At 37.8% G+C, this 26,508-nt stretch overlaps 1 protein-coding gene across 3 annotated transcripts; it reads left to right on the forward strand.

The window, feature by feature from the left end:
• On the forward strand, positions 13,574–24,590 carry LOC109718811. Of its 3 annotated transcripts, XM_020245227.1 has the most exons (3): positions 13,574–13,704; positions 14,880–14,953; positions 23,976–24,590. In XM_020245227.1, the coding sequence occupies exons 1-3, from the start codon at positions 13,640–13,642 to the stop codon at positions 24,146–24,148; spliced, it is 312 nt and encodes a 103-aa protein (XP_020100816.1). In that variant the 5' UTR covers positions 13,574–13,639; the 3' UTR covers positions 24,149–24,590. The 3 variants fall into 3 exon arrangements, 1 of the variants encoding a protein (XP_020100816.1); XR_002218524.1 differs by lacking the exons at positions 14,880–14,953; positions 23,976–24,590 and adding an exon at positions 23,486–23,760; XR_002218523.1 differs by lacking the exons at positions 13,574–13,704; positions 14,880–14,953 and adding an exon at positions 23,756–23,855.

The raw sequence follows: 26,508 nt of genomic DNA on the forward strand, positions 1-26,508 counted from the left end.
TTGTTACATCCAGTTTGTTTGATATTTCCTCCATAATACATATACATCCGCGGCCCAGAGCCCGCTCGGGGATTCTAGGACTCCCTGTTCGATTTTCAAATGCAGCCCTCACCTCAGCGCTCATCATCTCTCTATATATAAACTATATATATATAATATATATAAAATATATATATATACGTAATATATATAATATAGAATAGGCTACTAATACTATCTATGAGTACGGCTTCCGTACTATAGTTTGTTCGCTAGCTTCTAAAGATCAACGATACCACACCGTCAAAATAGATACTAGGTATATGAAGTTCTTAAAGAAATAAAATTTTATTTTTTCGGGGAATCAGTTTACCTGTGAGGTAAATATTATGTCAAAATGACGGTGATAATTAATATCCTTAAAATTTGGAGGTATAGGTACTGTTATTCATTCAAGATCAAGAATGTTCTTCTTAATCTATATTAGTTAAAGAATTTTCTAAATCAATTTGAATAAATGACGATCTCCTTAACCGTGAATAGTCTCTCAAACTCGATCATATATATCATTGAAATTGACAAATTTTGAAAATATTTGGATCAACAAAGTAAACCATTCGAAAAATAAAAATTATTCGTAAAAACTTAAATACCTAGGATCAATTTAACTGCGTGGGATCGGCGTATATTTGAGCGGCCCAGAAATCGAAAACAACACTCATAGACCAAGCCCCTACTATAGATAGTATAATAGCCGATTCTATCTATATATATTACTAGTTGAGCTACTTATACTTTTACAAGTATACCATCATGTGCATTATGTTTTAACCAATTGGATCTGAGAAGTTTTGATATATAATAAGCCCTTGATCAAACACTACTCCACACCTATCCATCCACCTCTCACCCGTACGGCGGCCAGTCATGGGTCTCACCTCACTCTCTCCATCTCAAGGGCTAAAAAACACAAGTTATACAAGCGCTGCGATGACCTTTAATTTATGTCGTATGCATATGCCTTGCTCATCTGTATCTACTTCGAAAGTAATTTTTCTGAGACGACTTCTAACCTTATCAGTGGTCGACTAATGATGAATATATAACAGACATCTAATTTATTCCCAGTTATATTATGAAGTTAAGCAAATTTGTATTAATGCAAATTATCTGATATCAAAAAAAGAGATTTAGTTAGCATTACCGAATCAAATACCATCTACAATTACCTGTCAAAGCAACAGCAAAAAATAAACATATTAGTATTATAAGCTAGGCCTGTAATCTAATCGGTCAAACCGAGACCTCGTGCTACCAAATGGTTCAATGGATACTCGCTCTCCGAGAGAGAGTGATCGCTCGCATTAGACCTGATCTAAACAGGACCTATAATAAAATATTGGCAATTAAATTTTCATAATTTTCGTATCTCATTACTTATCAAACGTATTCTAAAAATATTAAATCGTTTGAAAAATAAAATTTCGGAATAAAAAATGATGATAAGAATGATTAATTTAAATCAAAAGTACCGTGATCTATCTAAATTAGGTAAATAAGTTATTTCTATAAACAATTCTCCATCTGATCTTGATTGTTTTAACCGCTGTAAATTTACAAAATCAATCTACATCTACCATTTAAAATATCATCCTGAGACGTTTTTGATACTAGCGCAAATGATGTAAATAACAATTATAAATATTTAGATTTCAAATATTTTTAATATGTATGATCAACGTACTAACGGAGCCGATGTTATCTGGGAACGGCATAAGAAATAAATTACTGGTACTCATATAATATATTATATTCGAGTGTGTGTGCTAATTAGAGCCACGGAGTGCCTCCGGTCCTCCAAACATTTTACGACATGATAAGCGAGAGAGCGACTGGCTCCGGTTAATTGATCCTATGCGATTACTTATCTAGGAAATAATTTGTGAATTCCATATCATATTTCTAGCATGAAAGGTTTCAAGAATCAACACAATTAAAGTGTTATAGATCATTCGTCTAAGTTTAACAGGTTACGAATATTCAAATCAATAACATTGATAGAAAATCTTGTATACTATTACAGCAATAGACAATAGTTTGATCGAAAATTTTTAATTCTGATATCACCACTGTTTAGGTGAGGATTGTTATTTTCAACCATTGATTTTGAACCCTTTCAATCGTTAGGTAAATGATATCGAATAGTCACAAAATTTATTTTCTAGATACTTCAAATATGCTAGATCAAGTCTAACGGAGCCGATTGTCGATTCAGAAGCTCTATCATTGAAAACAGCTTAGGAGCATGGAGGCCTCCGTGCTCCTAATAGCACACAAGACCTACTCTCTCTCTCTCTCTCTCTCTCTCTCTCTCTCTCTCTCTCTCTATATATATATATATATATGGTAGAAGCATGAAGCTCTTTGTGTTTCTAAGTCGTTTTCGATGTTGGGACTTTCGAATCGATGATCGGTTCTTGTAGACTTGATCTAGAGCTTTTGAAGTACCAAAAAAAGAAAGTTTCACAATTTTTTAATATCTTTTACTTAGTGGTCAAAAAGACTCAAAATCAATGGCTGAAATTATAAATCTCACAAAATGTGATAATATAACACTAAAATTTTTTATCAAAGATATTGATCTCGTTTTATATAGTATAAAAAAATTTTTATCAAAATTTTATGTGATTTGGATATTTCTACATAGTTAAACTTACAAACATCTCATCACGACTAAGTAAAATTGTTGATTTTGAGCCCCTTCGATCACTCGACAAATAATATCGAAAAATTACGAAATTTATTTTCTAGGTATTTTAAATACTCTAGATCAAGCATACGGAGTGAATCGTAGATTCGAAAATCTTAATATTGAAAATAATTTGAAAACACGAGGGCACTGTACTTCTAATAGCATATCAGTCTAACTCTCTCTCTCACTATATATCTATTCTTATTATTATAAGCAAATATGTTTGTTGGTTTCATCTCGCCCCTTTTTTGTCGATACATGCATAATTATCAAAATACCCTTCACATCACTATTAATAGTAGTTATTTAATAATATTTGTTGTAAATTCAAAGTTCAATTAAATTTATTTGAAATTTAATAAATTATAAATTGTATGAGTAACGAAAGAGGCGAAGTGAAAGAGTCTATCTATAAATGAAAAGTTTTTAGAATTTTTTACAACTAATCTTTTCATCTTCCAAATAGTAAATGAGAAAGAAAAAAACTAAGTAATCATTCTTTTATGAATAACAGAAGAGGAGAAGTGGAAAAGCCTATCAAGAGTCTATCTTCTTATATAAATGGAGAGTTTTTAGGGTTTCTTACAATTAATATTTTTATTTTTTAAGCAATAAAGACATGAATATTATATTGTTGTTGTCTTTCCATGTTCAAAAGATATGTTTTAGATATTTTTTTTTAATCTATTGCTTTCCACCACAAAACAAAGTAATGTATAATTAATTTTTACAAATTTTTTTTTCTTATTTTTAATAATTTTGTTCCTCAAAAAAAAGAAGTATCGTTTTTATGGACCGGCATATCAACTAGATTTTAAAATTGAAGGAGAAAGGAATTATAGCAGGAGATACTGTAAGTTTGAATTATTAGTTTTTCTTTCTCTTTTTTTTTATTATTTATAATTTATTATCATGAATTATAAATTATTGTATTATTATATTAAATTATATGGTCTTTTATGGAGGCTTATAACATATTTGAAATTTTCTATTCTTATGGCGCAATATGATGTTCGGTTGATATTTTGCTTTCAATTTTTATTGTGTAAAGATAATAATAATGTATACCGGTATCAGCTTTTAAGATCACAGTGCTCTTTGTGTGTGAACGTGAATAGGTTGTTTAGGCGGTTGGTTGTATGAAAATTTAATTAAAAAATATATATACAATAATGTAATACTGTTGAATATATAACTATTAGAGAGAGGGAGTTTCAATAATTAATTTTATGATTTGTGAATGAATTCACTATATAAAAATTTGTTTTACAGAAAAAATTACTTGATCTTTTATTTTATATATTTATATATATATGAAAAAACTTCAAAAACCCCCCTGTGGTTTCGTAGTTCTCACTTCCCCCCTTATTTTAAAAGTATCATATGCTCTCCTGGTTTTTTTTTTTCTCTACTTATCAATTTTTTTTTATTTGCTTAAATCAGGATAAAGTTAAATTAAAGCGTACTAAATGTGAATAATTGATAATCTAGTATGTAAGATATCTTTAAATTTTTGATATTAATAATGCAATATTAACGAAAAGCTACCGAAAAGATCAAAAATGAATACACAGGGTGGCAAAGTGAGAAACTACTAACACGGGGTTTTGAGTTTTCTCTAGATTATATATATATATTTATATATATATAAATATACTATATATTATTAATATATATATATATTATATTTGCACTTTACTGCTTGTTATGTTGCAGTATCTCTTTTTAAGTTTCATTATTTTAATTAAATTTCAAATAATATTATCATTCTTTTTTTAACAAATGTATATGTAGAATTAAAGAATAGAAGTTAGAAATATAATGGTGATTTGCAAAAATGAAATTGGATCTTACGTTATTGCCCTATAAATGTTTTCTTATAGTTTTCTAGGTTAGACTAGGATATTATTAGATCCATTAAGAGTTTAATAATATGATATTTCTTTATATAATTTAGTTTTATAAAATTCAATTTAACTTTCTTCTATGATTTCTAATTTTTAATTTTAATTTTATTTTATTTTATTTAGAAAATATTTGTAACGCATAGTTAACTTGACATTAGATTAATCGAAGCTATAGAAACAACCTACTGCCTCCACCTTCACCACAGAGGAGCATTTTTTTTACCTTTAAATGTAAAAATGTATAGATACCCTTTCAACTATAAGCAATTATGAAATAACATCCTCAACTTTTTTTATTTTACTTTTTTAGCAAAATGCTTGGAGAGATCTTGCCCTATAGGCCATTTTTAAATAGGCCTCTCTAATGATTTTATTTTTTTGCTGACATTCTCAATTTTTTTACTATTTTTTAAATTTAAATTTTATATTTACCTATATTAAAAATATATCAAATTTAATAACTTTATATAATTATTAATTATTAATTAGTCAAGGGCTTCTAATCTAAAAATACTATACTATTTATTTAGTTGTGAAAAAAATATTATTTATTTAATTATTATATAAATTTAATATTATTTAATATATATACATAAATTTTAAATTTAATATTAAAATAATTTAATATATTTTTAATTTAATATGTAAATTAATACGTGCAACGCACGTGCATTGACTAGTACATAACAAAAAGAAAACGATCACAACTCCTATTTCCTTTTCGCTGTCTTTTTTTCTTTTTTCTTTTTTTTTTTACTCTTCTCCCTCTTATCTTTTTCTTCTTCTCTGTACACTCCTCTTCTTTCTACATTTTTTTTTTTTTAACGTCTTCCTTTTTCTTGGCTGGGTGTGTGGATGCAGGTGTGAAATTGGAGGAACTGCGGAGGCGATGATCACGTTGGCCTTCTTGACCACGGGGGCTCAAATTATTCATACTCTATTTTTTTACATTTATTCAAACCTTATAAAACAATGAAGCATCTTAGAATTATTTTTATATTCTTTTTATAAAACTTGCTATTTTTATAGATTTTTCATACTACTAATTTAACATCAATTTTTTTAAAAAATAAAATAGTTTTGAAAATATTATATTATAAATCAGTGTATGCACGGGTAACTTGCTAGTTATAATGTATTTACAAGGATAAGTTACACATTTGGTCCTCAAATTATGAGACATCAGACACTTTGGTCTTCAAACTTTAATTTATTGTAATTTCAAATTCGAATTTTCAGAATCATTACTATAAGATCCTATAATCCAATTTAGTCGACTAAATATTAATATATTCCTAATGTCGATGTAATATATCGAAACTTCGGTAGAGTATATCGAACTTTAGTCAAATTGACCAAAGTGTGCGAGAGAGATAGTTGGACAAAGTTCATTTAACATTCCAACAATGTTGGAAGGGTTAAAGTTGAGTTTCAAGAGAGTTAGAAAGATTTTAACATTACTCGACGCGAATTGGGGTCGAAACGGTGCAAAACTCAAGTCTGGAGCATTGTTAATCGATAATGCATTGGAGTGGTACCGGTACCAGGCAGGCACCCGAGAACAGCAGCTCGCGGGTTTGAGTTAAAAAGGCTGTTAAACCGGTGACACCCCTGGTGCGTACCGGTACCAGGTCTGTTACCCGAGGAGGCAGCTCTCGGGTTTGGCTGCTGCATAACAGTTAAACCGGTGACAAAATCCCGCGTACCGGTATGCAGTGCCCCTCGCAGCAGGTTGAGTTTGCTGCAAATAAAAAAAATGGAGGGTTTATTTGCAAATGTGACAGCCTATAAATGACCCCACACCTCTCCTCTCGTGTTCACAGCAGTGAACTCACTTTTCTCTCATTTCTCTCCCTCTCTCTCTCTAGGAGCTCTCCCCCAAGGCTAAAGAAAGAGATTGGAAGAGATCAAGAGGAGATTTTGGGAGCTTTTGAAGGCTTTGGACTCTCCTACAAGGTGGAGTTTGGAGAGCTAGTAGGTTAAGGTGAGATTTCATGCAAGATAGATGGTAGGGTTTGGTTTTATACCCTAAATCTTTTGGTTTTGATCTTTGTGCAAGACTAGAAACCTAGTGGAGGCCATGGAATCCATGAAAACTCATGTTTTCTCATGTGCTCTCATGGTGGATTTCTAGGATTTGCTTTAAAAGCCCTAGGGATGGTTCAAATGATCTAGAAATAATTTTAGATGGATTCTTAGAGGATTCTAAGCTTGTTCTTGCTTAGTTCAAAGATCAAACTAAGGTATAAGGCTATATGACATTAATAAGGCACTAAAATTGGGGCTTTTGCCCTAGGTTGGTTTAAAGACAAATTGACCTTGTAGAAACCAAATTGAGGATATTTCTAACTTGTTGGTAGACTCGGTTCGCCAATCTGACGAGTCTACACAATGATATTGGGAAAAAAGTCTAATTTGGCTTCGCTTTGCCGCAGGCGAGAGAATAGAAGCCCAAAAATCACGAGATTTGAACCGTAGCACCTTTTCAACCATACGAGGTAGGTGGTGCTTTCCGAAATCGATAAATTTTCTTTTATATCTAAAGTGTCATTTCTTTAACATAGGCTATATATGATCATTATGCATTGTAGAGTTGACCGAGATATCTTATTTGCATGCTTGTAGTATAAAGATGCATATGTGAATGTTGAATAAAGTGGAAACCCTATGTATGTACGAATGGTGACAAAGACCTAGATGAGGTAAAGAACAAAATGACATTATGACATATGGATTGTGTGGCATTAGTAAACACATAGAATGTCATTAATGAGTTTTGAATGCTAGAGTTGAACACTTAGTATGTGTGGCATTAATGAATGCTTGTGAATGAGTATAAAGAACATGTAGTGCAAATGACAATAATGAAAGTTAAAGAATACAAGTAAAGTTAGATAGTTGATATTATGACATAACAATCTTAAAGTTAAGGGTCATATGAGCATTGTATCCTTATAGTGAAGGATTGGATTGAACTTGGTATCCTTAAAGTTAAGGATTGATCATACTCGCCTATAAGTCTTGGCTCGAAGGGTGGTAGCTCCCCCTCGAGCGATGAGCTCCGGAGTATCATCACCGGGTTAGTGTTGCCCAAAGGACGGTCCCGTCGGGAGGAAGCTTAGGGCCCGATAGTAGGGATCGGAATTGGTAAATTATTGGTTGAGGCGAAACCTACGGGTTAACCAAAAGGACCGGGAATTAATTGGAAAGTAGATCTTGCATTCATCATGAGCATTCTATTTGAGCATAGCATTGATTATATTGTTCAGGCATATTAGTTGCATTTGTTTAGTTGGTTACTATCTATCTATTCTTCTATTATACCTGATTTAGACCTAGTCGGAAAGTCGGCGAGGTGGGCGGCCGAACCCACTGGAAACTTTGTTGTAGTTCTCATCCCCCTTTTTCCACAGAGCCGGGACCGAGTGAGCCGGCCGACGATGGTAGTAAAGGTATTGCGCCATAGACAGGGACCACCCGTATTGGTTATATTTTTGTGTTGTTGCATACCCTTTATATATCATCTTTTGTACTTTGATGATTATAGTTGTATGAATGATGCAAATGTATTAATGAAAGAATGTAAAGAGTTCTATTTTCGGGAATATGTGATGTAAAAAAGAAATGATGCAAAGAATATAAAAGAATACAAATGTTGAACTCATGTATGTGGTTAAAATTAATCATATTACTTGTATGTTGTTTAGTTAGTACTTTCACTTTGGCTATTGCTTGCCCTCGTGCAAGCCAAGTATATTTATGTTTCAGCTGTGCAATTTATATACTTGATCTGTACTTGTTGTCGAGGCTTGTGTAAGGACTGAGATTTTGACAGTGTAGCTGAACTCTCTGTTGACGATGTTTTTGTGTGTAATTTAATTACATAGCACTCGTCAAGTTTCGGAAGAAAACAAGCTAGAATGGAGAAGTTACGCGACCAGGACTGATGACTTAAAGTGAATAGTAACTCCGGCTTTTCGGATGAGCCAGTGAGTAAAGAAGGGTTCTGGTGCGTATTGGACTCTGAACATAGGACTCCAATAGCTCATTTCGAACGGCTCAACTATTCTGAACCCAATGGCACTGACGGAATTGGGCTCTGATGCTCGGTTGTCGGGAAAAAGCGGTTTGATTGATTTCACATATATTAATATAGGTGGTTATATGGTGGTATGTAATGAGGGTGGGTTTTGTCGCAAATCTGTGATCAAATCGGATGAAACGAAATTGTAGTTTTGATGCCCTCATCATGCTGAACACGATGGCGCAGTCGGATCAAAAATCCGACGGACGGATCACCGGATATTTCTTGATGATCGGGAAGGGGTCGATTGTGGCAAATCGGATACTTCGCAATAGTCTTGATATTTTATGTAGCGATTTGCGCGGGATCAGTCTTGGAGATGCATTCGTGCATTTTACACGTGCTAGCAGGGTCTGAACTAAAAATATTTAGCTTTGGAGGACATTTAAGCATAATGCCGCTTGTATATAAGTTGCGACTAGGTTTTCGTTGCATGAAACCCTAGATCTAGCCGACCCAAATGCCTAGCTATGCCCTAGTCTTCACCAGCCAGCTCCTGCCCTAGCCTTGCGCGCACCCCGGCCGCCGGCAATCTCCCCCGGCCGCCGGAAAAGCTTGGGTGGCCTCTCCTCCACCATATTCTCTACCTAACCACCATAGATCACCCTTCATCTCTGTCGTGGGCCTCAGGGAGAGATCCACTAGCCTCAGGCCTCTTCCCTGGCTACAACCCTAACCCCGGCGCCGTCCCTGCCGCAGCCGAGCGCCGCTACCACCGCCCTGGCTAGTTGCGGCCAGATCTGAGCAGATCTGGCCGAGGTTGTGGGATCTCCTCCTCCTCGCCCCGCTGCCGCTCGGGATTGGAAGCACCACTCTCCTCGAACTCCCCGGCACCGTCCCTGCTAGCCGTCGCTGCCCGCATGCGCCGCCGGCGCCGTCGGGACCATCCGCGACCATCTTCTGCAGACCCCAGTGGTCCCTGTGGGTTGCCGGCCACCGCCCTGCTTCATGCGGCCGCCCAGCAGACTCGAGCTGAGGCCCGCGCAGCCTCTGGTCCTCGCATCGCCGCCGCCTTCGAGCATCTAGGCCGTCCTCCCTCAGCCTCAGGTGACATGCCACCGTCGCCCCGGTGCACCTCCGGCCACCGCGGGACCGCCGCTGCTTCCCTGGGCCCGAGCCAAGCCCGTGCGGGCTCGGGTTGCTCCTGAGCCGCCGTCGCCGTCCTCCGTCACCGACCGACCTGAGTGCTGGCCTCCCCTGGTTGGCCGGACCCGTCCGCCGCCAGCTAACTCGCCGCCGGAGCTCCCTGTCAACCGTTCTGAGCCCATGCTCTCCTCGGGTTGTGCAACGAGGGCATCGTTGCCCGCCGTCGTCGCCTGTTGACGCGAGCCCCGGCCCTCTCTGACTTGGCGCACCTACCCCTGGCCGGCCTGCCCACCGTCCGGCCGTCGCCGGCCACCCTCGAGCCCTGCCTAGCTCCGGTAAGCTAGTATTGCAATTATTGTGCACTGTTTGGAGATGTGTATACTGTTCCGGCGACCCGAGGCTGTTCCGATGCCTCCGGAAGTGAGCACGGTGATCGTCAGTCAGTGCTGATCACAGTGCTCACCTCAATTGGGGTCAACGAGAGTCGAATGTGTTATTTTGAAGTGTTTTAGTTTCAACGCACAGTTTTCGCTAAAGTTCGCGTCGCTCGTGCGCTTGCCACAGTGGCCAGCAGTGCTCCGAAAGGTGAGCATGGTCTCCGGCACATCGAGACCTGTCAGCGGGTGTCCCGGCTCGGCTGAATGAGCATCGGTTTACGCTGTCGGGCCATAAAACCCCGAAAATTGCGTGAAATAATGCGATTTCACGTAATAGGGAGGGTTTTTATGCATTTGTGCTTAATGTGGTTGCTGTGGGTAGTGTGTAGGAAGAGTGGGTGACCTCTGGACTGATCGTCCAAGGCCCCAAGCCTTTGCGAAAATCGAAAAGTGATTTCCGGAGCGTTTTTCGACAAAATCCGCTGACGGAACGCGTTTTCGGTTCGGAACTCTTCCGACGATACTTCATGATGAGTTGTTTAGTCGCTGAGCCTTGTTGGCTGGTCACTCGCGTCATTTCGAGGGTTTAGAAATGATGGATGAGCGACGGCGGGTTCCGGTGTCAAAATAGACACTTTTGGGAACCCGGATCCGAACGATTATCCGACGATAATTGTTTGGAGACGATATTTTGTTTTTGCTGCCAAGTCACACTAAAATAGGTGTTTTGTGGTAGCGGATGACTCGTATCTTGAGTCGGTGTGTCCCGGGACAGTTCGTGGGTCCCGGCGGAGTTCCGGTGAGGTTTTCGGGACTTCCGGCGTGTACGGCAATCGGTTTGGGAAACTGATTTCCGTGGGTTTATTTGTGGGGTTATGTGTTTAGTATTTTTTAGTTGTGGGTTAGATATTAACCCGATGGACCCTCCGTAGGTCCGGTTGTCTTTCTTTTGCAGTCAGGAGATAGACGTGACATCCTTACAGGTGGATACTTCAATCCGACGTTGGTACAGTGGTGCACGCTCAGTGATGGTTTCTTACCCTTGCTCTTTTGTTATTATCCATGCATATATTATATGTTGAGCTTTGCACCTCTATTGTTTACATTACACTCTACTCAGATGTTCCCATGCTTAGTATCAGGTGTAGGAGTAGAGTAGTCTATCTATTTGTGATACCTATGATCGGGTTGGTCGATCCTCGTACTTCGTATTAGTGACCTGGTTGGTCGATTCTCGTATTTCGTATTGGTGACCTGGTTGGTGGTTTCTTGTACTTCGTATTAGTGACCTGGTTGGTCGATTCTCGTACTTCGTATTGGTGACCTAGTTGGTGGTTTCTTGTACCTCGTATCAGTGACCTGGTTGGTCGGTTCTTTGACTTCTGTTGTCCGATGACCGTTGAGGTCGGTGTACCCTGAGGGGTAGGATTGTCGGCTAGTGGCTGACGGTAGTTCCAGATTATAGTGATACATTCCTGTGATCTATTGGTTGGTTCTTATATCTATACTTTAGTTGACCTATCGAGCAGTATTTCCATACTTTTGAGAGGATGTAGAGTCGTTCCATCCTAGTTGACCTGAGTGGTCGGTTTTTGTGCTTCCTTACAGTTGATAACCTATACGGTCGGTGAGCCCTGTGGGCAGGATTGTCGACTGGTTGCCGACGGTTGACCTTTGAGCATATCAGCATTGATCGCCCGAGACTCGTTCGCATTTCACGAACACCGGCGGTCTGATCCACCGCAAGGGGTGTTCTTTTTCGGAAAAGTGGTTGCAGGTGTTAACCCGTGAGCCCAAGAGGGGTTACATGCATGGTAGAGTGGCATTAGTACTGTCAGGAGGTTTGCGGTGCGGACCTCCAGGGCACAGGCTTGAGGTTTAGGTACGGACCAACAGAGCAGCAGATTTCAGATTGGGTATATTTGGTCTATACATCCAGTTGACGCATATGTCTATAGTAGCAGTCGTTGCATGCATACTTACAGTTCTTACTTTACAGTTGTCTTGCTACTATAGTAGATATTTATGTATGCTTTCTGTTCTAGTTACAATAGCGGTAGCCGTTATTCAGTATAGTTCCTACTTTCTTTCAGTTTATTACTACTGTATTCAGTATATCTGCTCATTACCTTATTTATCTCTTTCTGATCCGGTGAGTACTCTTCGCCTTCATCGGCTTGCGGAACCCACTGGGAGGGGAGACATGTTTACATGTTCTCACCTCCCCCACCATTTTTCAAGTATTGCGGGCCGTGAGTTTGAGACGAGACGTGAGACACGTGGATAGCTGTCGATAGAACTTCTGACCCGGTTTGTGTAGTTTAGTTACTACCTTTGTTATTTCTGTTGATATAACTTAGACATCTATATGGTTCAGTATTTCATTATGTTTAATTATTCAAGATTTCAGTTGGTTTTTCGAATGAGATAAAGATTTCTGAATTTTTGTAAAAAGGAAAGGTTTTCTACCCCTCGTGGTAGCGTGTTTTAAAAAGAAAAGGTTTCCGTGTGGGAAACAGCTTTCAAAAGAGTTTTCTCATATTTTTCTTGAATTAGTATTTCAAAATAAGTTTCTGGGGAGGAAATGTTTCAACTGATAGTTGTGGATTTATATTCAGATCTATGCTTATGAACCTGTGGTGAATGGTGTATGGATATTGAATGTATGATGACTTGTATATTCATTTAATTGTGGTTGTATCATGTTTTACATTTTGTACTTGTGCGACGCCGTGCAAATACAGGGGAGACTTTGTCCGTGTGAACAGTGGAGTCCCTGTATTTGTGGCGGATCGGCATACCCTGGGGTCAGGTTTTCAAAAAAAAAAACTCTAGTCACTTCCGCTGTATTTTCAAACTAAAAGGGACCCCGGGGCGTGACAGCTTGGGCGAACAGGGGAGGTGCTGTCCGTTCGACGTCTGTTCGACGTGCCCGAACCGATCAAATAGGCCGGGCTTGGAGCGTGACAGTCGAACTAATACAACAATGTTATAAATGATGTAATTTACGCTATTTACAGTTGAGCAATGCTAGAGCTACAACCTATTTTGCATTGTAATCTTGCAACCCTCGAATCCATGAACCTCTTCTTCTTTATTTCTCATGTTACCATCTATTTTTTCACCTAAAAAAGGGCGCGTTTGGTTCGCGTTATCTTTTTAAGATACCCAGTAATCCAATCGGAATGTCAAAATATGACAATATTTGGCTAAATACATTAAGTAATATATTTGGTAATTTTAAATTCACTTGGTAATGAGATTAATCCCAAAGTGCTAATCATATTCCATTGGGAGAGGGTAGGTATCTCACATTAATTATTCGGGTAATGTTAAATTTTTTTAACCTAACCTATTATTTCCTCCCTCCCACGTTTGAGAACCTATCCCCGATCTCCTCTCACACCATGCGAGACTCTCCCCAACCTCTTCTCTCGACCTAGGGTACCATGCCATGATCATCTCCACCAATCGCAAGGGCATCGCTCGCCATCTAGGGTTTCCTTACTCCAGAACAAGGTTCGTTAGATAATTTCGTCTCCATTTTCTTTTCCCATTTCAAATCCCAATTCCTTTTTTTTTTGATTTTTTTGATGGATTTATTATTATGCGACGAGCAAAATTTTTCTAGTTTGTATTGATGCTATAAAATGTTGTTTAAATAGGTTTAGTGCATTATTTATTTTGATTTTGAATGGATTTATTGTTTAAATGAGTTTTTATTCTATTAGTTTTGATTTGGATGGGTTTATTGGTTAATTAGTTTAGATTTTGCATGGATTTGTTGTTCAATGCATGTTTTTCCAGTTTATAATTGTATCCTCTGATTTCCTGCAGTATTATTTTCATAATAAAAACTTTGATTTGGTTAATAATTTCACGCTGCACATTTTCATCAATCTATAAAATAAATAAAAAGTGAGCTTAGAATTAATCAACCATAAATAACAGAGAGTAACCAAAAGTATGCAATGAAAGAGCACTTGATTTGAAGGAATAGGTTCAATTGCAACCTTAAATGTGTAAAGGGATATCTGCCTTGGTGAAAATAGAAGGAGAAGTATGAAGGTGATAATCAAACAATAAAATAAGATATTCTCTCTGTAGAAGTTGCGTTAGATCCACGGTTACTATTTTTCTTACTATATTGCACTTTGTTTGCCAAGAAGCTCAATGACAGCAATACACAAGTCACGCTTCAAGGATGATTTACTTCATTCTAGTGTCACTATTTTTAGAAATTTAGATAATCTTAACTAATTGTTAATGTCTAAACATATAGTAGTCGTAATTTTTGCCGCTAAATTGAGCTGATTAAATAGATTCTATGCTTTTGTAGGTAGATTCTTTCTTGAGTATGAATGTTGTGCATGATATTGGTAAATCAGTACGCCGTCAGATTCATGAATCTCATAGTCAAGTTGCAGAAGCTTTCATACACATAGGTAGCTAATTGATCTTTTATCTGAAAGATTCAGTATTTTTTGAGAATATTTGTTATTCCTAGGTAATTAACATCATGCTTTTGAATATGCTAGAAAAGTTGCTTTATTAATTTGAACAAATGAATAAGTTAATTCTCTGATAGTAATAAAAGAAAGTTGAGTTGAATTTTTCTTTCTATTTGAACAGATGAATAACTACTTTTTTAATTTAGTTTGACAGAATTTTTCTTTCTATTTTCTTTATTTTAGTTGTGTTGAAGGTGGATCTAACTTCAAAAAAGTTCCTGCTCGTGGTCGTGAGCATTATAATGATATATATGGAGGTGATTAGATTATTGCTACTTTAAAATTAGTGGTTGTACTCTTTTATGTTAGACAATACATGAGACACCGTTGGGGAGGAAGACTAGCATTACAAAGGCACTTCATAAGACATATAAATATTAGGAGAATAATTTAAGACAATGATCTGGCATGTTATGAGAACACTCGTATGGATCGAAGAGCATTTCATGCACTTTGTGACCTTCTATCGACTGTTGGGAGATTAAGCGGGACCTAAAATATGGCAATAGAGGAAATAGTTTCTTTCTTTCTACATATTATTGCACATGATATAAAGAATATGTTAATTAAAAAGCAATTTGTCAGATTAGGTGAGACAATAAGTAGACATTTTAGTAATGTCTTAATTGCTATCTTGCGATGCCATGAAATATTACTAAGAAAGCCTAAACCAATTTCTGAGAACTCAACTGATGAAAGGTAGAAGTGGTTTAAGATATAGCTCCTTTTTTTTTATTGAATCAACTAAAAATTATATAGTTAGTTTCAATATGCAAACAACAACGCACAATTTTAATATGCAGAATTGTCTTGGTGCACTAGATGGAACTCATATCCTTGTTCATGTCCCTGTAGTTGATAGGACTAGATATCGAAATAGATGTTGGGGAAAACCGCAACGAAAAATCTGATTGTGACTAAAATCTAACTAATTTTGTGATAAAATTAATAAATTTGACTTATAGATAATCGCTAAATCCCAAAAATTGTGGAAGAATAATATCAAACAATTTGATCCGGAAGCGTACGAGGCACTGCCCTAAGGCGTGTATTCTCGTCCTTCGTGCGGGATTAATCGAAAACACCGCCCCAAGGTACAACCGGAATTCTTTCTCCTACGGACACGAACGTGGAAGAGGTTGACGGAGACTCTTTCAACACCCGATGATAAAAGAATCAAATCAAATGGATTAAAACAACAGAAAAATAAACAACTCTCAATAGTATTTTAATTTTCACTTTCTCTTTCTTTTTTTTGTCTTTCTTCTCAAGCAAGCTTTCTCAATGTCATAACCAACTCATGAATAGTGGAGCCTTTTTATAATAAACAAAGGGTTAAAATTTGAACGTTGCACTTTGGAACGTTGTGGAACGTTCGTCCGCTTCTCGCACACGAGTGCGAGCGGAGAGGGACCGCGCGTGTAACGGTGCGCACGAGGCGCAAGCCGAAATGTCTACAATAAAAACTTAGGTTAAATAATAATAAAATACCAAAATAATAATAATAATAATAAATTAATGAATTAAAAATAAAATAATAATTATTGAAAAATTTTGAATTTTTTACCAACAATCCCCCACAAAAATTTAAAATTTTTGAAATAAGAATTAAACTCAAAAACAAAATAAATAAATAAATCACCGGGTGTTTGTACTATGCAATAGGTAAGGTGTCTTTAAGGACTTAAACCTACTTAGTGTGTAAGCAGTTTCCATCAGAAGGATTCGGAGTGAACCAGGTCTTGAACTACATTCCTTTGACCCTGACTTCAGCTACCACACACAGAGTACAGAATTTTTTATCGCGGGTCTGTGTGTTAATGACCATGTACAGTACCTTCATTTTTCATAAGAGTTTCTATGGACAACCCACATCTCATAGCCGTGGTCACATACGGATACTCTTATATAGGTGGTTTTCTCCAGGGATGTGTGTAGAGTCACATCTCGCGAAAATTACCGCCTCGGATCCCATTAAGAGCTGTAAGCTCAACCTCAACCACTACACAGAGCACTACTCACCATAGGGATGGAATTGGAGCTAAAGCTCTTCTATATAAATTGTAGAAAGTGCTTTTTTGCCAACCTGACAGCTTGTTTTTACCACATTGAACCTTATTCAAGGCATCTTCTATCACAAAGGTTGAGTTTCCACTACAGGAAGTGTCACGCCCCGGATTACTCGTTCCCCGGGAGCGCCGACAAATCCGCCGTATACAAAGAAATTTTTCCTGTATACGAAGCGATAGCTGTACCTGTAAATCAAACAATACTACAAACAGTAGTATAGAGCTGCTAGGAGAAACAGAAGAAAACCAAACCGAGTTCCATATACATATACCAGAATCCAAAATACAAAGCTACCCGCACTGGCGAGTTAAAGATAGGTAAGTACATGAACTCCAACAAAACAACTACCTGCAGTAGGGCACCTCTAGCACGGCTCGTCGGGTAGGGCTCTAACTCGCGACGCCCTTGCCTCGATCCTAATGAGCAATAGCAGCAGCCGAAGACGATGGCTCTGCAAAAGATGAAGTAACAACAGGGCGTGAGAACTACTGTAAAAACAAGTAGTCCTCAGTGGGTACCGCCCAAAATAATATCGGTCCACCCACTAAGTCTACAGAAGCGAGCAAGAATAGTAGTAAATGCAGGAATACAATCTACCGCTATCAAACACTACACTATCATGCTCTACACTAACCAACTGTAGGAAATGTCAACTCTGACCCAATCCAAATCGGGACTGTAAGCATACCCGTCCCCGGGACTGTGAATACACCCGTCCCTGCCCCGTTGCGACTATCGGGCTCTATCCACACTAACTGGTCCGTGGAGAGCAAGTCCAACTGGCATGAGCGACACCAACGCGAAAGCACATAGCCTGACTCCGGAGTGGCACTCGTGGGCGCTACCCAACCGAGTATGCAGCGTATCTCTGTCGAGCTCAATCAGGCTCCAACTAGCCAAAGTCAAGTGAACAGGGTCAAAACAGGTCTACAAACCAAACCCACGTGCCCTCGGCACAATCTGTGACCAAAACAAGAATCTGGGTCCACCGCTAACCCGAACGGCACCCAACGACCCGAAACAGCCTAAACTCTGCTGAAAAATAAGCTCGGCACCCCAGCACGAGCGTAAATGCCTTCTAAACTACCCCAGGTATCCATCGCACTGATACTGCAACGATACAATCGAATCACGGCTCCTAGAGCTAAATCTGGTAGTTTAAGCATATGACGGGTCAAAACGCAGGTTTTCTCCTAAGTCAAAATTCAAGTCCAACATGTATAATATAAACATTCATTTCAGCATGCTTTTATATTCATATTACGTCCAAAATGCTAATCGATGAATTAAAGCATGATATACAAAAATCGAACTATACACGTCGACTAAACATGCACTTAGGAGCGAAACCGATGATACACCCACCTCTAGTGCAATTCCTGGCAGCAAGATGGTCTCGGATCACAAGCAACACTGCTGGAAACACCTCCAAACCAGCAACAAAGCCCCTCAAGATCTGGATATAACAAATCACCCAAAATCCAATAAAATTCATCAATTTCAGCCTTAAGCTTAGGATTTATCCAATTCCAATGTCAAAACTCACCTAATGATCTCCAATTCGGGTGAGGACAGATCCAAATCCAGCAACTACTGAAGGGTGATCAAACTCAGGTCCAAAATCCCATTGCCAACAAAGATAGCATCAAGAAAAACTCGAAAATCCCATTTTCAGCTCAAAACCAACAGCAGTCCAGAAAAACCTCAGTTCGACCAAGCTAACCTCAACCAAAATCTGCAATTCAGGGCTTCGTGGATTCCTCTGGAAGTCTAGAATCCAGCAAACCAAGTTTCGTCGAAATCCGACCTTCCTACGTCGCGCACGAGCCAAAACACTGGAGGTCGTCGCTGAAGAACTGCAGAATCAGCACTCCATCAAGCTGGATCAATGGAAGTTTGATACAATTTGACGCAAATCCGAGGGTTTGAGAGGCTAAAGGGACTTCTCTGTGAAGAAGGGAGGAAAAGAACAGCAAAGGGGCGCATTCCAACTATTTATAGTGAGGTAGAGTGATCCAAAAGACCTCAGGAACTCAAGCTGCTATCCAGTGTCCCTGCAGAAACGGGCGTTTCTGGGCGCCCGGAACCATGTTCTGGGCGACCAGAACATCCCGACTGCACAAACCGGGCTCCTCGGCCTCTCCGCTCGCGGTGTGCTGCGCCCGTAAATGGCTCCAGCGGAACTCACCTACCGCCCTGCCACGCGTCGAAGCAAGCGATATTCACGATGTCGAATTTTCGGACCCACATCTGGGCGCCCGGAACATGGGATCCGAATTGGCTTCCAGTTTCAGTTAAATTCAACACTCAGTTCTCGGCGACCCTAAAAATGTTCTGGGCGCCCGAATCTGGCAAAACTCGAGTTTTGCTTATTGGAGTGCGCCAAGTCCAATTCTGCATCCAATTCGTGCAGAATTGACTCCGACTCAGTCCGACACTCTCCAGAGATGTCGACCAGTCACTAATACTGAAGCCAATTCTATCCAAAAGTCAGGAACACTACAGGAAGGCCCTTTACGGGCAAAGTCCCATCCCCCTTGATGACTCTAGGACCTTAGTCCTATTCTGGCCTTTCGTCAAGCAACCTGTAAGATTCTGATCAGATCTGATAAAACTCAAAGAAACAATATCATGAGAGGTTAGCCATCTAACATACTTTTGTCTCAATTTAATATGTCTACTAGCTTTATAATTTTCCAATTTTTTTTTTACAAAAAATCAATTGCAGCTTGAGAATCACACCTAATAGAAATAGGTGGAATAGGAGAAGAAATCAAAGAAATTGATGATAGTAGATTCTTGAGCCACTCGACTTCAAGACAAGTAGTATCGAGAGCAACTAACTCAGCCTCCATAGTACTTCTGGCTATTGTAGTCTGTTTGGTGAATTGCCAAGAAACTGCACTTCCACCAAGAATAAAAATATAACAAGAAGTGGATTTAATATCCAAAGAATCAGAAATCCAATTGGTATCGCTGTATCCCTCAATTACAGCAGGATAGCCAACAAATCTGAGAGAATATGAGAGAGTACCTTTAAGGTAGCGAAATACTCTCTCCAAAGCAATCCAATTAGTCATACTAGGGTTACTAGTATATCTACTCAATCTCGATATGGCATAGGCAATATCAGGTCTAGTCCTATTGGTTAGGTACATCAGAGAACCAATAATCTGGGCATATCTCTCTTGATTCATAGGATTAGTAGTGTTCTTCACAAGTTGAACACTAGGATCAAAAAAAGTAGAAACAGGAGAGCAATCAGAATATCCAAATTTATCAAGAACCATTTGAGTATAATAAGATTGGGTCCGAAGAATAGAATCAGATGATCTAAGAATTTTCATTCTTAAAATCACATCTACTTCACCAAGATCTTCATATCAAAATGGGTAGATAAAAAAGATTTAACTTGATTAATTAGATCAAGATCAGGTGCAAGGATCAGGATGTCATCAACATAGAGGCAAAGAAGAACACATCGATCATCAAATCTCTTGTCAAAATCGTTTGTCTGAAATCCATATGATTCAATGACACTGTCGAATTTCTCATGCTACCGCTTAGGTGCTTGTTTTAATCCATACAAAGAGCGGACTAATTTACACACCTTAGTTTCTTGACAAGGCACACAGAGAAACCTTCAGGTTGAGTCATATAAATTTCTTCTTCAAGATCTCCATAAAGAAAAGCAATTTTGACATCCATCTGATGAATCGAAAGCTTATGAATAGATGCTAATGCAAGAAGGACTCGGATAGTAGCAATGCAAGCAACAGACACATATGTGTCAAAGTAATCAACTTCAGCTTTTTGTCGAAAATCTTGAGCTACAAGCCGCACCTTATACTTCTTTACCGATCCGTCAGTCCTAAGCTTTTTTTTAAAGATCCACTTACATCCTAAGGGTTGGTTTCCAGGAGGTAAATCAGTAAGGATCCAAGTGTTATTGCCAATAATTGACTCCATCTCACTGTTTATAGCCTCCTTCCAAAAAGAAGCTTCAGAAGAACTTATAGCTTTCTTGTATGATGAAGGCGTACTTTCAACTAAGAAATTAAAGAAATCTTCACCAAAGTTTTTCTCGATACGAGCTCTTTTGCTTCTTCTCAGTTCAGCTGGTGGGTTAGGTTCTACAGGATTTAAACTATATGATAAATCAGATGTAGGTAAATGATCTGATGTAGACGCATGATCAACTGTAGGCTGATAATCAAGGGCTGATCTAGAAATGCGGGTTTTGAAAGGAAAAATATTTTTAAAAAATGTTGCATCTCTAGATTCAACAAAATATCATTAGAAATTTCAGAAATCTCAGAGTTGGTTACAAGAAATTTATAGGTGTTACTATCTAGGGAATATCCAATGAAAATGGCATCTACTGTTTTAGGACGAATCTTCTTTCTTTTGGGTTCAGGAATAGACACCTTAGCTAAGCACCTCCATACTCGGAAATAACTCAGCCTATGTGCTCTTCCCTTTCAAAGTTTATAAGGTATCTGGGTTCTATCCTTAGAGGGAATCCTATTAAAGATATAGCAAGCTGATAAAAGAGCCTACCCCTACAAGTTCTGAGATACTCCAGAGCTTAAAATCATGGCATTGACTATGTCTAATAGGGTTCGGTTCTTTCTTTCAGCTACACCATTTGATTGAGGTAAGTATGGAGCAGTTACTTCATGAATTATTTTATGTTCCTCGCAGAGCAGATTTAATTCATTTGAAGTATACTCACCTCCTCTATCAAACCTTAGAAATTTAATCCTCTTCTATAATTAGTTTTTGAAATAATCAAAAACAAAATAAATAAATAAATCACCCGGTGTTTGTACTATGCAATGCGGGATTAAGCAGAAACACCGCCCCAAGGTACGACCGGAATTCCTCCTCCTACGGACACGAACGCGGAAGATGTTGACGAAGACTGTCACACCCCAATAACCCTACATCGGATAGGAATGAGTATATACTAGACTTAGACACTAGTAATAGTAACTGGGCTTAAGCATTTTGGACTGTTGGCTGGGCCCAACGAGTTATTATTGCTAGTGAGCTGCGTCGTTACATTTGGTATCAGAGCCGGTTCACCAGCTGGACATGTGTGGCGAGTCTCGGCTGAGCCAGGGTCTGGATGATGGGCTAGCGAGACGAGTTTCACATCGCCTGGTGATCTTGGGCTGTGTGTGTAATTGGACTGACGAGGACGTTAGGGCCTTAACGGGGGGAGTCTGTGACACCCCAATAGTCCCACATCGGATGGGAAAGAGGTTGTCATGGGGTTTATAAGAGACTTAGACACTAGTAATAATAACTGGACTTAAGCATTTTGGGCTGTTAGTTAGGCCCAACGAGTTATTATTGTTAGTGGGCTGGGTCGTTACAGAGACTCTTTCAACACCCGATAATAAAAGAATCAAATCAAATGGATTAAAACAATAAAAAAATAAACAACTCTCAATAGTATTTTAATTTTCACTTTCTACTCTTTTTTTTTTCTTTCTTCTCAAGTAAGATTTCTCACTGTCATAATCAACTCATGAATAGTGGAGCCTTTTTATAATAAACAGAGGGTTAAAATTTGAATGTTGCACTTTGGAGCGTTCGTCCGCCTCTCGCGCGCGAGTGCGAGCGGAGAGGGAGCGCGCGCGTAATGGTGCGCACGAGGTGCAGGCCGAAACGTCCGCAATAGAAACTTAGGTTAAATAATAATAAATACCATAATAATAATAATAATAATAATAATAATAATAATAATAATAATAATAATAAATTAATGAATTAAAAATAAAATATTAATTATTGGAAAATTTTGAATTTTTCACCAACAATAGAAACAAAGATCTTACGACGAATGTGTTAGGAGTGTGCTCACAAGATATGCAATTTATCTATATCTTGCCTGGTTGGGAGGGTTCAGCCTCAGACTCTAGGGTGCTTAGAGATGCCATCTCAAGATCAAATGGGCTAAGGGTTCCCCAAGGTAAGTGTCTAATAGGGTGTTCATAGAATTATTTATATCTACAATCATTTAACTTATTTAATGTAATGTAGGTTATTATTATCTTTGTGATACTGGTTATCTAAATGGTGAAGGGTTTTTCACGCCTTATAGAGGTCAACGATATCATCTGAGCGAGTGGAGGCAAAATAGGGAGCCGCAAACTCTGCAAGAATTCTACAATTATAAGCATTTGTCCGCACGAAATATCATTGAGAGATGTTTTGGATTACTGAAAGGACGATGGGCAATACTTAGAGGAACGTCTTATTATCCTTTGAAGGTTGCATGTAGAATTATATTAGCATGTGCTCTTCTTTACAATCATATTCGTAGGGGATACCAATTGATCCATACGAGAATGAGCTTGATGAAATTGACCCAATCAATGGGATACAAAGAGACAACATAACATATATTAAAACTTCTGATACTTGGTATATCCGTCGAGATGAATTAGCATTACAAATATGGAATGAATGGAGGGGTTAAATGTACTATTTAGTATTAGATGTTAAAATAAAGATGTTAGAATAAATACAAGGTACTCTTTGTGATGTACTTGTCATCTTCATGTACTTTTTGTTTATCTATTTTCTTATACTCGTTTTTACTTTGATACTATAATTAAACCTTACTCTTTAATGCTTCCTATTTAATTTTGATTTATCTATTTTGCCTTGTCATTTGTTATTTATCTATATGAACAAATCCTTTTTAGGATGGAGGAAGTGTTGTCACAACAAACATCGAAAGCAAAAAATAAAGGAATTAAGCACCAATGGACTAAGCACGAGAACGAAAAACTAATTGAGTGCCTACTAGATCTTGCTAATTCGGGATAATGGAGGGCTAACAATGGGATATTTAGAAATAGTTATCTACAACAATTGAAAAGATGAATGCATGAGAAGATTCCATATTGTGAGCTCAAAGGAGTGCCTCATATTGAATCTCGATTTAAGTTATGGAAGAGATAATACAGTGCAATTTTTGAGATGCTTGGACCGAGTGCAAGTGGTTTTGGCTGGAGCAATAAGAACAAATGTGTTGAATGTGACAAGAATATTGTTTATGATAACTAGGTTAAGGTATGTAATTTTTTTCTTTTCTTTTCGTTTTATTCTTATACTTCAATAGCTTTAAAATGTTAAAATAAATACATCCTCTTTTTGTCGAGTTAAAGTCTAACATCTTGAATATTGTTGTAGAGTCATTTGAATGCCGTCAGGTTGAGAGGCAAGTCTTTTTCCTATTTCGAGGAGTTATCGATAGTGTTCGGAAAGGATCAAGCAATCGGTATTACAGCAGAATCTCCTGCAGATACCGTTGCAAATATCGAAGGCAAAGAAACCAATCAAAGAGCATCTGCCCAAAATGCTGATGTGGAGATGGCAATCACAGATGAAAGCAGTGGTTTAGGGCCAACCAATTCGAGTGCTGGTCAGTCAAGAAAAACAAGAAAAAGAAGACCCTCAGCTACAGAAGGCTTAATTAATGAATCTTTTAATGCAATGTTACGCTCCATTAACAGCGTGTTTGGAAATGCTAGCGAAAGTATCTCTAAATGAGCTAGTTGTTTCCAATTTATGGCAACTGATGCAATTCGAAAGGAAAAATAGTTTGAAGAGCTTTTGAAGGTTTAGGGACTTGTCAATAATGATCGTATGGTTGCTTACGATATCTTAATATCTGATACAACCAAACTGAATGGATTTTACGGAATTCCGGTTGAGTTTAGAAAGGAATATATTGAGTATAATCTAACTACACGTAGATAAAGTTGTTTATGTTTTGCAATGACTAGAGGATATCAAACTTTGGTATTTTGTTTATGTTTTCAATGTCTATGAAGTGTTGAACTTATTGGTTATTTGCTTTTTATTCTACACTAGTGAAAAGACCCGCGCTTCGCAGCGAGTAGAAACTATAGAACCTACCAATAAAAAAAATAAAAAAGTATTCATTAATGAAAAAAAAACCTGTCATGGACGGGGCGATTGACACGTCGGAATGCTAACCCCTCACCTTTAACCTCTGTTAATGGTGGAGCCCTATGTTGCCGCAATCACAAGAGGTTGCGCCACCGCCACTGCCACCGACATTACCGGGAACCTCATCCTCATCCTTGACTACGAATTCTAGTACATCACCCACCATATCCACCAACTCTTCTCTTCTCTCTTTCTTTGCATCTTCGGAAACTCTTCCCTCTCCTTCTTCTCCAACAAAAAAAAAAAAAACAAAAAAATCACAAAAGAGAGAAAGAAGTGATTAAACGAAGCTGACCTTGATGCGGATGTTTACGACGGTGATGTGGAGTGTAGAGAGGAGGCCGTGGATAGTGGTGTGGCGGAGGAGATCGGGATCGACGCAGGGGGAGGAGCGGACGGTATTGGCGCCCTCGACTCGGATCACACCGAAAAAGGCATTAGATCAATCAGTCATCACCCCATCTTTTAGTGAATCTATATATACTGAAAAAAAATAAGATAATAAAAAAATGACAATGAAGAAAGTAGAAGAAAAACCACAACGTATGGGGAAGAGAAACAGTCGTATGAAAAAGATAAATGACCGTATGGGAAAGATAAACTGTCACATGGGAAAGAGAAAACGGTTAAAGAAAGATGAGAGGCCGGGAAGAGCAAACTTGAAGATGGAGCCCACACCCAACCTTGAAGGTAGGGCTGCCACGTGGATTCATTTTGGGGATTAATATAGAGTTATAGATGTTGCTTTCTTGTTTGGATTTGTTATGGATATTTGATAGTACTTAAAAATTTTTATTTTTGAACTATTGTCTTTGTTGATGATGATGCTATTACTGTTTCAATATTATAATTTTTGAGCTTGTTTGAATATTGTGATGCAAATTTTGTAGTTAATTTGCAATAAATGTGTCGAATTTGTTTGAACTGATTAGTTTTAATTTTATATAGAGTTTTGCTATTAACTTGAAGTATCTGTAGGTTTGTTAATTTTCAAATGTTAATTTTTGTTTAAAAATATTAGATTTGTTAATTTTTATTTAATTTTTTTTGCTATTGTTATTAACTTGCCAATTTGTACTATTGGTTTATTTGTATTAGTAATCAATTTGTATACATCGAAAAATGTATATTAGCATGTCATTTCTGCTTAGAATATTGAGTATAATACAATTTTTGTTAATATTACTACTAACATTGTTTAAATTAACTAATGAAACAAACACATTAATCTACCATACTAGCAATTTCAAATAATATGACTACGCGAACCAAACATTGAAATGCTACATCCCTAGTAATAGAATGAGTAGGAATCAAATTCTTGGACACGCTTTTATTCCTAGTAATCTATCATAGTGCGAACCAAACGCACCCAAATTTAATAGGAGTCAGTAAACCGAGAAAGTTTATAATGTAGCAGTTATATCATATCATTTATGTCTAGCCAATTATATTTTCTTCTTTTGCAAAAAAAAATGACGAATCGTCGACGTTAACTATTAATTCGAAAAGGTCGAGCTATTAGAAAGATACAAGCAAGTAGGACCTGAGAACTTCACCGTAAGTGGGAAGAGGAAAAGCGATTTTCGGCGAAAATTAATCACTTTTGCTATTTGGTTCACCGTAATATTACTTCGGTCGAAAGTTCGGTTCAACCAAAACACCGAATTTTTTTTTTTTGAGAGATAGATAGCGTGCTACCGGCTTCGTTTATTTTATTTAGAAATAAACTTAGCTGAAAATGTGAATC

The sequence above is a fragment of the Ananas comosus genome, linkage group 12 (genome assembly GCF_001540865.1).
Source record: "Ananas comosus cultivar F153 linkage group 12, ASM154086v1, whole genome shotgun sequence".
In the NCBI taxonomy this organism is placed as follows: domain Eukaryota; kingdom Viridiplantae; phylum Streptophyta; class Magnoliopsida; order Poales; family Bromeliaceae; genus Ananas; species Ananas comosus.